This window comes from Podarcis raffonei, chromosome 10 (assembly GCF_027172205.1).
Source record: "Podarcis raffonei isolate rPodRaf1 chromosome 10, rPodRaf1.pri, whole genome shotgun sequence".
In the NCBI taxonomy this organism is placed as follows: domain Eukaryota; kingdom Metazoa; phylum Chordata; class Lepidosauria; order Squamata; family Lacertidae; genus Podarcis; species Podarcis raffonei.
The window spans coordinates 20,047,942-20,065,846 of NC_070611.1; the positions used below are offsets into that span (position 1 = coordinate 20,047,942).

Consider the following 17,905-nt stretch of genomic DNA (forward strand, 5'->3'; position numbering starts at 1 on the left):
GATTGTCATACGTTTCTTTTCTTTTCTTGCTCCAGAAATAATTTTCATATAGTTCCTTTTTTCCTGTTTCAGAAATAATTGCTTCTCTCTTTCTGAGTAGTTGTTTTTCCATTGCGAGTGTGAAAATGGCAACTAGGAGTGCAGTCAAGTGCAGACAATTTGAGCAGACAATTTTAATAGTGATCTGTTTTCATTTAAATGGTGATGATCTAAGTTCCTTGTGTAACACAACAGTAAGGAAAACATCAATAGAAATGCCCTTGATCTTATCTTGCTAATAGTAAATTGGAGAAGTCAGCCTATAATATGGGAAATACTTGTACTAAAAAGAGTGCCTTCCAGTCCGTTGTGTTTTCAATACATTTTTCTGGGTATACTTTTTTTTATATTTGCCTTCCACAACTTTCTCATGCGTTGCCTAGTCTAGCTTTTTATCTTCAATTTAAATTCTGATGCTTTGCATTATGACCATTTTCTGCACACTCTCACTGATGGAACGAAATTTGCCATCTTTGGGTATTTTAATGGCATCTACATATTGCCATGGAAACATTTCACGATGAAATTTCTGAAATCGCCTAGGATAAGTTGTAGAATAGGGTTTGTTATGAAAGGGATTACACTGTCTGGTCCAATTTCTGTTTGGTGGAGATTTAATTTTGACTTTCGGGGAGGTATTGGGGTGGGTGGGGAAACAGCCAGGGTCTGTAAATCTATAAATCTTGGGACAGTACATCATTTGTATGGAATAGTTTCTGCTGGGCATTTCACAAATCTCGGAGGTCTCCAAATGGATTGTGTCTAATGATGTTTGTGGCCTGACTCCTAAGTGTGAAATTACCAGAACTCAGAATTAATTTTCACTGGCTTGCACCATTGGGCTCATGGAAGTGAGGTTTTCCATCTACTCCCCTTTGAGCTACTTGAAGCCCACTAGAAAGCCTTTCTAGAGAATTGGGGGCCCTTTGTGTAAAATATGGGATGGAATATAGGTTTACTGGGGTGGGGATGGAATATCCCAAAATGGACAGACCTCTGACACCTGTACCAAACAGAAGGAGGAGAGCAGGTATGGATATGTTTGGAAACCAGTGGTGTGTTACACGAAACATTGGGATGTGGGTGGCGCTGTGGTCTAAACCGCTGAGCCTCTTGGGCTTGCTGATCAGAAGGTCAGCGGTTCGAATCCCCATGATGGGGTGAGCTCCCATTGCTCTGTCCCAGCTCCTGCCAACCTAGCAGTTTGAAAGCACACCAGTGCAAGTAGATGAATAGGTACCACTGCGACGGGAAGGTAAATGGCATTTCCCTGCGCTCTGATTTCCATCACAGTGCTCTGTTGTGCCAGAAGTGGTTTAGTCATGTTGACAACATGACATGGAAAGCTGTCTGTGGACAAACGCCAGCTCCCTCGGCCTGAAAACGAGATGAGCGCCACAACCCCATAGTCTCCTTTGACTGGACTTAACCATCCGGGGGTCCTTTACCTTACCTTTACTGATCAAAAAGAGATAAAGGAAGTACAGTGGTACCTCGGGTTATATATGCCTCAGGTTACAGACTCCGCTAACCCAGAAATAGTGCTTCAGGTTAAGAACTTTGCTTCAGGATGAGAACAGAAATCGTGTTCCGGCAGCATGGCAGCAGCAGGAGGCCCCATTAACTAAAGTGGTGCTTCAGGTTAAGAACAGTTTCAGGTTAAGTACGGACCTCCGGAACGAATTAAGTACTTAACCTGAGGTACCACTGTAATTCTAAGTGGAAGTGAAGGTCTCAGAGCTATTTTTCTTATTACCTGTCCACACAAGGATCAAACCTTTTGTCGGTTGAAGGAGTGATATTCGACTTCTAATGCTGCGATCGATTCTTTTGGTTACTTGGTATTCTGCAAAGATCCAGTACTTGGGAAGAGTTCTCAAGGCAATATTCTCTGTTTTGCAATATTTATATAACTCCCAATAGACAAACGTTCTCTGGGTGGTTTACAAGTAAACACACACCATAAGAAACACACGAGTAAACACACCCATAAGAACATAAGATATACAAATAAAGCCTAAAAGCATGCAGTCTAAAATAAAACAAAGCTGGCAACAGGATGCACCCAAGGTAGACCCGGCAAGGCAGTGTGTGGATCTGAACAAGTACTCAAACATTGTTTACAACTGGAAAGACTTGGAAAATTGAAAATTGCAACACTGTAGGCTCCAGGGACGCATCTCTGGTGAGGGCATTCCTCAAACAGAGAGCTCTCTAGTAGCTGCTACTTCTGGTGAGGGAAACCTGAGAGGAGTGTCAGAAGGTGATCTCTGGGTGTGTGTAGGAGGACACGATTTGTCAGGCATCCCGTCCCATAAGCAGAATGCTTATTATCAGTATTCTAGCAGTGGCACACACTGTGGCTTTACAGAAAATTGTTTCAGATTGCAGTATGCTTTGGGATCATATTCGGAAGCTGAAGTGTTAGATTTGGAACTCAGGAGTCCAAATTTGAATGTTGGGCTCTGTGTCGCTTGAATATATTGCCCAATTTCCCTGGCTGGAATTTAAACTCAGCTTGGGGGACAAATTGTTTGAAGTTGTTATTCCGCCCAGACATATGAAATAAAAATAACAAGCCAATTTTCTATCTGTCCAATATTTCTAGAAAACATCTCTTCATTTTATGTATTTATTTATTTTTACTTCAGTACTGTGCCAGGATCTCAGGGCCCAGAGTATATATGGGTCAGCTGGGTGTGGAAAGTTTGCCAGACAACTTTGTAGCACCTGCTACAGGGCTGTGGATTTGAGAATATTTTAAATGGGTAGAACACAGAGCCACCCATTTGTAAAAATAATGTAACCATGACCAGTTGGATTCACTCTGGTTTCAGGTTCAAGATGCCACTGCTTAATGATAAAGAAAGGTAGATGGTATTATTTTAAAATCCACCCTGCTCTGTTGGTATCTGAATTTGTTCCTAAGCTATCCTGGTTTCCCTGTGGAGCGACAAATATATTTTCTCAAATTAACCATTTATTTAATGGGAAGAAATGTTGAGGACTGTTGACCAACATCTCTCCTGAGAGGGAGAAGATACATAGCATAGAGCAGGCATCCCGAAACCCGGCCCTCCAGATGTTTTGGGACTACAGCTCCCATCATTCCTAGCTAACAGGACCAGTAGTCAGGGATGATGGGAATTGTAGTCCCAAAACATCTGGAGGGCCAAGTTTGGGGATGCCTGGCATAGAGAGACAATGTGGTATTTTGGTTACAGTGTCAAACTAGGACGTGGAGACCAGGGTTCAAATCCCCACTCAGCCACGAAACTCATTTGGTGGCCTTGGGCCAGTCACTGTCTCTCAGCCTAACCTACCTTGTGGGGGTTAGGGCTGGACGATATCTAGTTTTCAACATTGTAATATATCACCAGCTAAACATTGTGATGTACCAATATATCACGTTGTCTAAAATAAGGATGGAACTATGTAGAGGCAAACAGTAGGACTGTGTTTTGTTCTGTTTTCTGTTTGAATCAAAGGACTATCCCATTAGGGTACCAGTTCCTAAATTATTACCCGACTCAACATTCAGCAAAATTGATTATTTTATTTGCTACTGAATGCTGACCTTAGTGAGGGAAATGTGTGTGCTGCCTGGTATTTATTGTTGTTCCCATGCCAGTTATAATTTCTTATGGTATCCATCGTAGTTGAATACTTTCCCAGATCCTTAATTTTAGATGACAAATTTACAGATCAAGGCAAATTCTTACTGCATATGAAGCCAAATATTAAGTCCCAATTCTAGCAGACCTCATCATGAAACACAGCTAAGGTCAACGCTTGTAAGCAAACCACAACACAGAGGCTTTGAAAGCTGTGATTTATTCTGACTGCCTGTGTTCAGTTTGTCCCTATTGACCTTCCACCTGGAAAATCCACATATTCCTGTGCTGTACAGCTTCACTGCTTGCGGCGTTCCTACAGTTGTGCTGCTTGCTAAATTGCCAGAGGAAGAGGTTTAAGAAGTCTTGACGCCTCAGCTACATGACGGGTTTGCTTGATGTTGCCTTTGGCATGAGATGTCATGAGCATGTTTTCCTGATCAAAAGCACAGACTTGGGATCGCAGAATGCGGTTTGACTAGCCAATGGCTCCTGAAGGAGCCATGAATGGAGGATGTTCCTGTGAGCGGGGTCAGGACATGCGTGCTCTGTGGTTGTTACAAGGCAGTTTCTCCTACCTGGGCGATTATCTTTCCACAAGGGCCGACATTGATGCCAAAATCCAGCATCGCCTGAGCTTCGCAAGTGCGGCTTTCTTCCAGTTGAAGTGCAGAGTGTTTGAGGACCGGGACATTCGCTGGGAAACCAAAATGCTTGTTTACAAAGCTATTGTACTACCAGCCTTACTGTATGCTTGTGAAACATGGACCACTTATAAACGCCATCTCCAAGTCCTCGAAAGCTTCCAGCAATGGTGTCTCTGAAAAATTATACACATCACTTGGGAAGACAGGTGAACTAATGCCAGTGTACTGGAAGAAGCAAATATCACCAGTGTTGAAGCAATGATTTTTCAACATCAACTTCGTTGGACTGTTCATGTTGTACGGATGCCTGGTGATCATCTTCCAAAGCAACTACTCTATTTCGAACTTAAAAATGGAAAGTGTAATGCTGGTGGTCAACAAAAGAGGTTTAAAGACTCTCTCAAGGCAAATCTTAAGAAATGTACAGTAGTATACCATTGAAAACTGTAAAACACTGGCCTGTGAGTGCTCCAGTTGTAGAACATCCTTTACCAAAGGTGTCATGGGCTTTGTTTTTTTAAAAAAATGATATTTATTAAGATTTTCCACCATAGTACAATAAAAAATCAAAAAGAGAAAAAACAAAAAAAGTTTAAAAACACATACAGTTCACAATCCTTATTTTCTATGACATATTTCCCTGACTTCCCCACACCTCTCCCTCTTGTATTCCAGGTCAGATTGTTGGTTCAACAAGTTCTTATCCCTATTTTTAAACCTTTTTATATTTAGTTCTTCTTTAGAAAAAAACAACCAATTTTGCCTTATAGACTTCATATTTATACATCATTGCTTATTCTTTAAACCTTTTTCTAAAGTCGGCCTAAATTCCCTTCCACGATTTCCCCAATTTTCATACAAATATCCAAACAAAATAAAAACAGAACAGGATGTGAGGGCGATCTGGATGCGACATCTGTCACCCCATTGATCGCCAGGGTTGATTCGGCTGATCTGGCTGGCTAGGCGGGTGTCCCCTTCCTCCCTCACCGCTCCATGTGCGTCCCTCCCGAAGCTGCGCGCTCGGTGGAAGAGGACGACCATCCCAGATAGAAGGAGTGTACCGTTCTTCAGTCAAGGGTATACGATAGCTGCGCTCCCCTGCTAGAACCTCCAAACAAGCTCAAAGGTGTCATGGGCTTTGAAGACACTCAAACTCAGGACAAAAGGGAGAAATGTGCTAAGAGGAAGGCACATTTGGCAAACCCTCACCATGATCAACTCCTGCCCGGAAACCTATGTCCCCACTGTGGAAGGACGTGTGGATCCAGAACTGGCCTCCACAGCCACTTACGGACTCATCGTTAAAACCGTGTTTACGGAAGACAATCTTACTTGACTACGAATGATTGCCAAAGAAGAAGACAAGGAAATTACAGAAGCTGACGGGCATCTGGGGTCAGCACTGTGCAGACGTGATGTCCTTAATGCAGGATGCCTAAGTTCACATTTACTTCACCAAAGTTGGAGCATACTCTCTTGATTTGTATAACCGAAGGAAAAGAGGCGCTATAAATACATGCAGATTTAAGGATGTGTGTGGGTTGTGTGTTTTTTTCCTTCTGAACCTAAGAAGCTTGCTGTGACAGAAGGTGGGAGAGGAAATGCTGCTGTGAGCTGTTCCCCACGTCCAAATTTTCTTGTTGATGCTGCTTTTCAGCATAGCAGGACTTGATGCCACAGTTTTAGAGTTATTACCACTGGGCCTTTGGCAATAACTTTCTCTGCTTACTACTATTCTGCCTGTCGTTGTTGTTGTTTTTAAGAGGTGGATCAACATGTGAATGAAAAGTGCTTTCTTGTTCTAGGTATGAATTGATAATAATATATAGGGTTGCTATTTGCGTGTTCAGACCCAGAGACCTCCCCACTAAATAAATTCACATGTGACTCAAATTTTAGTTTTGGTTTTTGACAGAATTTAGGCCACAACTTTATTGATTACAGAAGGTGAGTGGTTTTACTTATTTATTTTACTGGGTTTCTTGCCTATCCTTTACCTTAAGGTCCCAGGATGGCTTACAACAAGAAAATACACAATTATAAAATAGTTGCAACCATAAAACAAGCTTAAAAACAATTAAAATGGCATTTTACATGTGAATAAAAACAACCAGAAGCATGACATACCTGTTTCCCCTCTAAAGTTCAGCTAAAGGCTTCGCCAAGGAAACAGAGAATCGGTTAATGACCATTTATTGTATTGATATTTTTCCATCTTATTTGGTGATCTGATGATAAATTTAATGTTAGGAACAAAATCAGATGAACTTAGGGAAGTAAAAATTAACTTGGTTGAGCATGTTACATTGGTCACAAAAACACCTGCTTTCTGACTTGCGCCAAGTGAAAAGAAAAATGGATATGTTTTCACTTTAATCTCTTCTTTGAGATTCTTAGCACACACACACACACACACACACACACACACACACACACCCCTTGTGAATGCATGGGGTCTTGATTTGGAGGCACTTATTTGTGGGTGACTATCTATGAACTGTCACATGTTACATTGGTCACATTAACATCAGTCATTTGCCAGAAAAACTTTTCCCCACAGTTTCCAATAATAAGTCACATAAGTTTGACATTTGCCCATGAAACATTAGCACTTTAACTATATTGCCACAGATGGGGAGGAAAGGATTCATGCTTTTAAAGAAAACACTTTTTTCAAGTTATAGATAAATTCTTGATGTTTCTAAACTCTTACGTGTGGTCACGTATTTTAAAACACAATATAAAGAAACCATTAAGGCTACCTGTAGCATATTTGTTGATTCCAGTGGTACCTCGGTTTAAGTACTTAATTCGTTCTGGAGTTCCGTTCTTAACCTGAAACTGTTCTTAACCTGAGGTACCACTTTAGCTAATGGGACCTCCTGCTTCCGCTGCGCTGCCGGAGCACGATTTCTGTTCTCATCCTGAAGCAAAGTTCTTAACCTGAGGTACTATTTCTGGGTTAGCGGAGTCTGTAACCTGAAGCTTATGTAGCCTGAAGCATATGTAACCCAAAGTACCACTGTATTTTTGCAGGGAAGATCAAGGCAATTAACAAACAAATAGTTTAATGCTAATTGAAGTTCAAATTATATCAGTTAAAACACAAGATATTAGGTGAAGATGCATACAAATGTTACATTGGTCATTGAGGAGCTACCCAAACATCTGTTACATTATGCTGATGATTTTTGTCACAGGCTTCCTCCAAACTGAAGCACACAATTGGAGAAACTAATTTGCTGGTGTCTTGGGATGATCATCCATGTTCATTTTAAGCAGAGATTATCCACCCTGTTTTCCATTATTATGGATTTTAGGAGATTAGGCTGGATTAGTTTCATTGCTATGGTTGGTTTAATTAAATTGACAAAGCTGTGTGCTCTGGCGGCGGCAAGAACAGAATAGACTAGGCTAAAATTATGTTTGTGACAATTTTTCTTAAGAAGATCTGTTCTCCTGTTTATACACTTCATGTGATGAGGGAGGTCTGATAGAATAGTAAAATTCCTCCCGAGGTGAAATGCTGGGCTGAATCTCTCATAGTGTCAGCTTCCAGAGAGTTTCTCTCATTGCTACATACATAGCTATTATTATTATTATTATTATTATTATTATTATTATTTCATTTATTTATACCCCAACAGAATATTAAAAACACAATAAAACATCAACATTAAAAACTTCCCTAAACAGGGCTGCCTTCAGATGTCTTCTAAAAGTCAGATAGTTGTTTATTTCCTTGACATCTGATGGGAGGGCGTTCCACATGGTGGGTGCCACTACCGAGAAGGCCCTCTGCCTGGTTCCCTGTAACCTCACTTCTTACAGTGAGGGAACCGCCAGAAGGCCCTCGGCGCTGGATCTCAGTGTCCGGGCTAAACAATGGGGGTGGAGACGCTCCTTCAGGTATACTGGGCCGAGGCCATTTAGGGCTTTAAAGGTCAGCACCAACACTTTGAATTGTGCTCAGAAACGTACTGGAGATTTCCAAAATTGGTCATGTTCAAGCATAAACCTGCTGAAATTAGGGCTTTAAAGGTCAGCACCAGCTCTTTGAATTGTGCTTGGAATTGTGCTGTTTTAGTCATGTTTAGAAGGCACCCAAATGAAAACATTATGTTGTGGTATTTACTGTATTTTTTGCTCTATAAGACTCACTTTTTCCCTCCTAAAAAGTAAGGGGAAATGTGTGTGCGTCTTATGGAGCGAATGCAGGCTGCACAGCTATCCCAGAAGCCAGAACAGCAAGAGGGATTGCTGCTTTCACTGTGCAGCGATCCCTCTTGCTGTTCTGGCTTCTGAGATTCAGAATATTTTTTTTCTTGTTTTCCTCCTCCAAAAACTAGGTGCATCTTGTGGTCTGGTGCGTCTTATAGAGCGAAAAATATGGTACTTTATAGTGAAGTATTTCTTGATTATTATTTTACTAAGTAAAATAAGCCCCACTTCCTCTGTGACGTTCCTGCCTGCCCCGCCCCCCGAGGGAAGATCTGTCGCAGGGATTGTATTCTAGGTACAGAGACTCCCTATGTCATTTAGAATTTGTGATGGGGGAAAGCTTTCATGCAGTTCTCATTTAAAGGCAAAATTACCTAATCTGCACTCTCTGAAACAACACCCAAACTGGAACACCGCCTCCTTCAGAGTTTGCACTTCTCCAAATGTTTTCAGTGCCTTTCACCAGCTCAAGTAATGTGTGCAGAAATACACGTGCTAGGGTAAAGCGTGCATTAAAATGCATATATTAATGAAAATAACATAAAAGATGCATTACCGTATTTTTCGCCCTATAGGACTCACCAGCCCATAGGACGCACCTAGTTTTTTGGGGGGGAAATAAAGAGGGAAAAAATTATTCCCCCCCCCAGCCGCGGGGGAAGCCCGAGCTTTTAAAAACACACCTACCGTAGTTTTTAGAGGAGAAAAGGATATCTGCCCGAAGCGCAGGGCACTCTACTTCAGCGCGCCCCGCAATCCGGGCAGCAGGCTGCTATCTGCAGCCTAGGGAGCCCTGCGGGAACTCCCGCGGGCTCCCCAGGCTTGCTGATAGCTTCCTGAAGCCTGGAGAGCGAGAGGGGTCAGTGCGCACCGACCCCTCTCGCTCTCCAAGCTTCAGCGAAAGCCTGCTTTCGCCCCATAGGACGCACACAGATATCCCCTTCATTTTTGGAGGGGGAAAAGTGCGTCCTATAGGGTGAAAAATATGGTAGATTGAGCCAAGTGGTCCTGCAGGTATGTGTATCGTAGACAGAATTGTACACTAACGAGTATATTCAGAGTAACGTGCATGAAAATCCTGATACATTTTTGTGAGCGTTGTCAAAAAGTCACAAACTTGCATGGAAATTTTGGCAACCAGAATTGACCAAATGAGAAACTAAGAGAACCAGAAATTGACCGACATGCCCATCTCTCTTGAGAACCCTGGGTGATCAGGGCTGTATTTCAAGTGGGGAGGTTACATGGGTGGAACAGCTCCCTCTTTCAGAACCTCTGCCCCAGTGTATGGGTGGGGCCCATGAGTAAAGCCCCATTCCCTGCCCCCAAATGATTCTCATCCCATGAGTAAGAACACCCAACGTGTGCTCTTGAAATGGCAGAATCTATTGATATTTTCTTACATCACAAAAATCAAGGTCATCTATAATCTGGAAGGGAAAGTATATTTCCATGTCAAACCAGATTCTCATTAGAACAGGCATCCCCAACCTTCGGCCCTCCAGATGTTTTGGACTACAGTTCCCACCATCCCTGACCACTGGTCCTGTTAGCTAGGGATGATGGGAGTTGTAGGCCAAAACATCTGGAGGGCCGCAGGTTGGGGATGCCTGTATTAGAAGATTCTGCCATATTTGTATTTCATTTCCAGTAATTTTGGTTTCGTTGATGGATGACCTTTGCAGAGGGACAAGGGGGAATGTGACCTCACTCCTGCTTCTTGATCTCTCTTCAGCATTTGATATCTTTTACCATGTTATCCTCCTGGAAATGGGATTTTGGGGTACTGTATTACAGTGGTTCCATTTGTACCATCAGGACCGAGTCCAGAGAGTCGTATACTGAGAAAGGGGCATTGAAATCTTCAGTTACAACCGACCCTGTTCTTCGGTTTTTAGTGCCTGAGCTATGCTTTCGATATCATTCATTTGGCCACATGAATTCAAAATCACCCTTTATGGCATAAAGTTTAAGCCCTCAGAACAAACAAAAAGAAGCAGCTGGATAAATCTCTTGGCTCTGCCTTGTGTGCAATGCCTTTTTTAACCTTTATTTAAGCTGTATGAAAGTCAATATGAGTAATTCAACACAATGCCAGGTGTACCTTTTCAGGAAGACTTTCTGCATGGCGATTAAAAGAGCTCAATGTATTGCTTAAGGTAAGCCAGCAGCAATGTGTTGAATTCTAAGGGGTTGAGTCTTGGATCAGTTTGGGTTTACCATGTGGAAGATAATATACAAGAGAGACGTGTCACTATACATCCAATGCTAGTAGCAATATAGGATTCCCACGCTCACGCACACAAAGTAGACAACCCACAGCTCTAGACAGAAGTTGGTTATAAATATATTCCATTTTTTTCTAACTACAGTGGTACCTCTGGTTATGAACTTCATTCGTTCCAGAGGTCCGTTCTTATCCTGAAGCAGTTCTTAACCTGAGGTACCACTTTAGCTAATGGAGCCAGCTGCGCTGCCGCTGTTATTTCTGTTCTCATCCTGAGGTAAAGTTCTTAACCCGAGGTACTACTTCCACGTTAATGGAGTCTGTAACCCGAAGTGTTTGTAACCTGAGGTGTTTGTAACCCGAGATACCACTGTACTCCAGGGCTTTCAGAAGTGCCATGTGGAAGTTGTGCAACAAGATACTGAGATACCATTTGCATTACAGAAGATGTTCTTTGAGTATGCCTGCCTCAGGTTTGTGAACTGACCTCTGTTGGCATTCAGATTTCCAGATTCTGAAGAACACAAACAGCCAACAGAATTCTACCTGTAAATTACCTTTAGGGCAGGGGTGAGGAAACCTGTGGCCTTTCAGATGTTGCTGGACACCAACTCACCCCAACCCCAGCTAGCATGGCCACTGGGGTATGAACCGCCAATGTTCTGTGAACATTGTTCTGTGAACCGCCCTGAGACCTCTGGGTATAGCCCAGTATATAAATTCAGTAAATAATAATAATAAGACAATAGTGCAGGGTAGGGCTGGGGGATAACTGGTTTTCAACATCGCTATATATCACCAGCTTAATGCCGCAATATCTGGTTTTCAACTTTCAATATCTGGTTTTCACCAGCTAAACATTGTGTTATACAGTAGTACCTCTGGTTGTGCACAGGATCCATTCCGGAGCTCCGGTCGGATCCCGAGGAATTCACAAGCAGAGGTGCCTGTTCTGCGCATACGCACAGTGCGGTAGAGCGCTTCTGCGCATGCTCGGGGGGGGCGAAACCCAGAAAAATACTTCCGGGTTTTCCGCATTCACATCCTGAAGGATACACAACCAGAGGTGTCCAGAGGTACCACTGTACTAATACCACAATGTCTGAAATAAGGATGAAGCTATGTAGAGGCATTGGCTAGCTTCACATTGTGATTTTTGCATCACACACACACACACACACACACACACACCATAATTCACAGTATATTGACAGGTCAAAAATTATGAAGCCAATATCATGATGTGGACTGCAGACGGGTTTTGGACAACATATTGATTCATTGCCCAGCCCTAGTGCTGGGATTGTACTATGAATTCATGGTAGATATTGCCTAGCAATCTGAAGGACAGGTTCCAACTGTCCAGGAGCACATGGCACCAGGCTGAAAATGGTAACCTGCAAAGCCACTTGGAGCCAAATACAGGAGACATCTTACTGTATGTGGTGCCTGTTCTTCGCTCGGAAAACACTGTGATCTAACAAGGAGCTGTCTTTGGCACTGTGAAATAGAATCGATGGCCTTTGGGGGACCCTTTCGGCTCTAGGATTCTGTTTGAGCTGCTTCTCTGTGTAGCACTTGTCAGAATGGTAGCTGTGGCAAGGTGCTCCCTGAGGTATTAAACTGAGAGCACTCTTATAACACACTCAGAGTCACATAATTAACAGTGTGTTTGCATTCATATTATAATATCCCCAGGCTCCTTGTCATCTGAGTGTCTTTTTGAGTTATTTTAATTCGTTTATTCTCATCAATGTACTGTGCTTCAGAAATGTATACAGTGAGTTTATATAAATAATCAAGATGTCTCTGGAAATGGCTTTTTAGAGTGATGCAGCTTTTTAAAAAATAATAAGGTAGCACAGCAGTTGTTAAGATCATACACTCTATAATATAAACAGCCTGTTTGAACTGAAAGCAGAATTCAGCATCTTATTATTTTAAACGCGTTTCTAGTCCTGAAGATAGACATGAAAGCATGTGAGCCATGACTAGTACAATTTTAGAAGCTTGAAGAGATGGGATTGCAGCATGCAGAATGAATGTTTGCTCTTCCGTTTGCTAACAGAAAAGCAGTGCCATGCAACTGTGCTTTAAAGGTAAAGGGACCCCTGACCATTAGGTCCAGTTGTGGTCGACTTTGGGGTTGCGGCGCTCATCTCGCTTTATTGGCCGAGGGAGCCGGCGTACAGCTTCCAGGTCATGTGGCCAACATGACTAAGCTGCTTCTGGCAAATCAGAGCAGCGCACGGAAATGCCGTTTACCTTCCCGCCGGAGTGGTACCTATTTATCTACTTGCACTTCATGCTTTCGAACTGCTAGGTTGGCAGGAGCAGGGACCGAGCAATGGGAGTTCACCCCGTCGTGGGGATTTGAACCGCTGACCTTCTGATTGGCAAGTCGTAGGCTCTGTGGTTTAACCCACAGCACCACCCTAACTGTGCTTTAGCCTGCCAAAAAAAAAACCAGTTGTAGTCTCCAGTCTTTCCCTCAGTGCATTTTGACCTTATTTTACCATGGCATCGTAAAGGCTGCTTTGAATTCAGAATATCACTGTCCAGTCTATGGATCTGCTTCCGAAGTGGCGTTGGTTGCAGCCATTTGTCAAAGGCCACTTCTTTGATATTTAATTCCACCCTTGACCGTGAAATGAGTTTGCAACATTGTGTTTCCCTGTCTTGTTTACATAAGCTGATGATGCACTCCCCCCGAGGCTGAATTTTGTTTTGTTGATGCCAATATCAAATAGTGTGCCGTGTCTGATTAGTACTTTATTTTAATATTGTGGTGTGTTCCTTTTTTTTTTTATTCAAGCTGGACAATGCAGATGAGCAAGCAGCCCAGATTAGACGCGAACTTGATGGGCATCTCCAAATGGCTGACCAAATGGCCAGAGTAAGTCTGGTGTTCTTTTCTTTCTAGCTTTAACAAGTAGAATATTTTAGTGATCTGTTTAAGGTTGTAATCATGTTCATAAATTCAGTGGGACTGTTAGGATGCTATCAGTGGCTCCCGCTGGTTGCCCAGGAAAATATATAATAATAATAATGTATTATTTATTATTTATACCCCGCCCATCTGACTGGGTTTCCTCAGCCACTCTGGGCGGCTCCCAAGAGAATATTAAAAACATGATAAAACATCAAACATTAAAAACTTCCCTAAACAAGACTACCTTCAGATGTCTTCTAAAAGTCAGATAGTTGTTTATTTCCTTGACATCTGAAGGGAGTGTCGGAATTCAAGCGAGCAGAGCACAGCTTAGTCCAAAGGAATTTGGCCACCCTCCAGGTGCCCGGCTTGAATCCTTATGACCTCCTGTCTGCGACTCCCGGCAAGATCAAGGGAGGTCTCCAATCGGCGATTCTCCTCAACGTGAAGAAGAACACACCACTCCTCCCCCAGGGAGGGGGAAAGAGACAGACAGAAATATATCTACATGTCTTTATTTCTGTCTTTCAGCAGTACAGAGAAACACGTCTGTACACTCTGATTCCAACTGCAGAGAGAGAATAAACTCCACCCATGTACTTCCAGTACAGGGTCATGTGTCACTCTGAGCTAACATCCGGCGCTCAGAGCAGTGAATAGACTGTCCCTGGTTCCCACGGTACAATCCAATAACACCCACATCCTGTTTACCATTCCAGCCACCTGGTGCTTGCTTCTGCATTGCTCCTTTTTCGTAACATCCTCCCCCAAAAGAATCAATGCGTGTTGCAGCAAGCAAAGCATGATCCAGAGAAGAAAACAAACAGTTGTTATACACATAACACTCCCCTGTTGTTTCAGTTCCACCCTTGGAACTCCCCGCCACTGGTTTCCCCAGTGTACCTCTCTGGTTGTCTGGTTTCCAAGGAATGAGTGCATCTGCATTACCTTGGCTAGCAACTCTCTGTTGTGTCTTTGTCTCTGACTTAGACACAGCTCCAACCTGTCCTCGGTTGTTTACAACAGCAACACATGCAACAGCTAAGTTAGCAAACTCTTTTGAGTACCTCTTGGGTGGTTGACCCTTTGTAACTCTCTCAGACCTACGTATGAGGTGCTGATCCTCTCTGCTCACTGGTCCAGTCTCAGGACTCTTTGGAGAACTAGTTCCAATGGTAAACAGTGGTTCATCCTTCAGTTGTGAAGGCCTATCTATTGTGTGAGACTTCCTCTCAATGACTGTGACAACTGAGCTCTCCGAGCTATCAGTGTCATCACTTTCATTACAGCTGTAATCAGTAAAATCATCATCATCTGAATCGTCCTCAGTGGGAAATGTGTGTACTATCACTCTCTCCTGTTCAGGAGCACTCTCTAGAAATTTTGTGAGAATCACCTGACCAGATTCAGACAAAATTACTCTGTAGAGACCCTTTTCATACCCCACAAAAATGCCTCTGGCATTCTTTACTCCACCTGGAGCTTCTGTTCTCACATGAGACCCAAAAACCTTGAAATGGGCAACAGAAGGTTTTCTGTGGAACAGTTTCTCAAAATGAGAACTTCCCAACTCTTTTGAAACCTTTCTCATTTTCGTATAACAGAACGACATTAGAGACTCGGCCCAGTACTCATGTGGCAGATTTGAACTAAGCAATTGCGCTTCCATCCCCTTTTGCAATTCTCTGTTCACTCGTACACAGACACCCCTGTTCCACGCTTCCGCTGAAACAGCAATCTTGTGTCTGATCCCCTTCTTCTGCAGGAACCTTTGGAAATCCTGTAAAAGAAAAATCTGCTTCTCATCTGTGAATAGACAATCAATGTTAGCATCATGCATACTCTTAACTTTGTCACAAAACTCCTGAAACCTCTCCAAGGCTTCCTGTGGCTTTCTCAACACATAAACCCAGACATAGTTAGAGAAATGATCCACACACACAAGATAATATCTTGCATTGCCTCTAGATGGTTCTAGAGGACCGATCACATCAGCATACACCCGCTGAAATGCTCTGTTGACTCCGGTCACCTTCTTGCTCACACCTGCAAGAGAAACTAGGTTAGACACAGATGAATTACATTCCATGTAATCACTTTGTGCAAAAGTCAACAAATATAGTCCATCCTTCTCTCTGGCCGAAAGAAATAACTCTCCATCTTTGTAGATCTTGCAGCTCTCAGCATCGTAGGACAATCTCAGTCCTCTCTTTGCAATCTGCGAAACACTCAGCAGATTGAACTTCAATTCAGGAACCAAGTAAACATTGTTTATTGTCAAGTCCAGACTCTTAAGATAGACAGTCCCCACGCCGGCCGCTTCCAGCTCCTGACCGTTGGCCTGTTTCACAGCGAAGCTTTGCTTCTTAAACGATGAAAAGAGTTCTTTGTGTGGAGACATATGAACTGTCGCACCCGTGTCAATAACAAACGAGTTCCCAACGTCTGGCGTGGTTCCTGTCGCCATCAAAGCTTTTCCAGGTTTCACCGAAGTCTTGGTGTGACCTTTGCCTGACGCCTCAGGCTTTGCTGAGCGGCCCTTTGCTCCTTTAGGCTGACGTGGCTTCTTGCAGTTCCGCTGAAGATGCCCAGCCTGTCCACAATTGTAACATCGAACAGCGTTCAAAGCTAGAGCTTTTTCTCCAGTAGCTTCATCTGCGGGGGAATTAGAACTCTGTTCCTCCCTCCCCCTGTCCTTTTCTTCCAGTGCAGCAAGTCTGTCATGTTCATTCAGCACGACGGCAGTCACCCTTTCCGCGGTCAAATCCTGAGCCGGGAGGGAACCAAGCTGACTGGCAACCGTTTTGTAAGTCCGATTTAGGCTGTTGATCATCATGAAGCAAAACACTTCCTCCTGCAGATGGAAATTGCGTTCCACCATCTGCTGGCGCAGATATTTCATCTCCGTCAGGTGCGCTTGAACATCTCCATCAGGCGCAAGCCTCAGATTGGTCAGCTTCTCAAAATACAGCAACGCTGAAGAACCAGCATCCCTCTGATGTGTTCTTTGCAGCATTTCCCAAATTTCCCGTGCATATTCCAAACCCTGAATATGCACCAATTGGTCATCTGACACACACAGAATTATAGCCGTTCTGGCTTTCAGATTCTGTGACTCCCAACCTCGGGTTGGTGCTGCTGGGATGGGGTTCTCAATCACGTCAAAGACCCTCTGATTCTGCAGCAGGGCCTTCATCTTTATAGACCAAGATGAATAATTGTCATTAGTGAGGGGAGGGGGATAGGGCAAACCTCCCGCCTTCTTGGAATCCATGCTGAATCCAAGGGTCAGTTTTCTCAAGCCAGCTTTCTCTTTCACGCCAGTAAACTCCAAAAGTCTCTGTTTACTGCTTCACTGGCAGGCAAACCTTTGGGCTGTTTTTTTCAAAACCCTTGCACAGCTGTGCAGATACACTTTCGATTTCCCAGGCTCTTTTTAGCCATTCTTTAACTTTCTAAGTACTTGCGGTAGTTGCCTAGCAACCTGCTCAGGACGGGATTCCTTATCTCACCACAGGAATTTCTGGTATGCAAGTTTGCCCTCAGAGCTTGTTTTTTTCAAACGCAGCTCTTTCTTGTGAACCAGAAAATAAGCCTTTCTGCGTTCATTCTTTCTAGCCCGAAATGCAGCATACCTTTTGAGCATACACTCCTCTCGGTGTCCAGCTGTCTGTTCTGTTCAGCTTCTGGCTGCAGGCAGACGCTTTTCTTTATCTCCTTAGGTGCAGAGGATGGCAACGATTCATCGACCTCTCACCTCTCATGCAGATTTTCATAGATCAGATAACCATCGGTTTGCTACCAGATGTCGGAATTCAAGCGAGCAGAGCACAGCTTAGTCCAAAGGAATTTGGCCACCCTCCAGGTGCCCGGCTTGAATCCTTATGACCTCCTGTCTGCGACTCCCGGCAAGATCAAGGGAGGTCTCCAATCGGCGATTCTCCTCAACGTGAAGAAGAACACACCACTCCTCCCCCAGGGAGGGGGAAAGAGACAGACAGAAATATATCTACATGTCTTTATTTCTGTCTTTCAGCAGTACAGAGAAACACGTCTGTACACTCTGATTCCAACTGCAGAGAGAGAATAAACTCCACCCATGTACTTCCAGTACAGGGTCATGTGTCACTCTGAGCTAACATCCGGCGCTCAGAGCAGTGAATAGACTGTCCCTGGTTCCCACGGTACAATCCAATAACACCCACATCCTGTTTACCATTCC

At 43.4% G+C, this 17,905-nt stretch overlaps 1 protein-coding gene across 11 annotated transcripts in view; it reads left to right on the plus strand.

Moving 5' to 3' along the window:
* Positions 1-17,905, plus strand: part of CADPS2 (calcium dependent secretion activator 2) — a 360,741-nt gene that overhangs the window by 121,756 nt on the left and 221,080 nt on the right. For all 11 annotated transcript variants that reach the window (XM_053405611.1, XM_053405613.1, XM_053405612.1 and 8 more), the window contains exon 4: positions 13,567-13,647. In XM_053405611.1, coding sequence (XP_053261586.1) covers positions 13,567-13,647 — 81 coding nt within the window. The remainder of the gene's footprint in view (positions 1-13,566; positions 13,648-17,905) is intronic.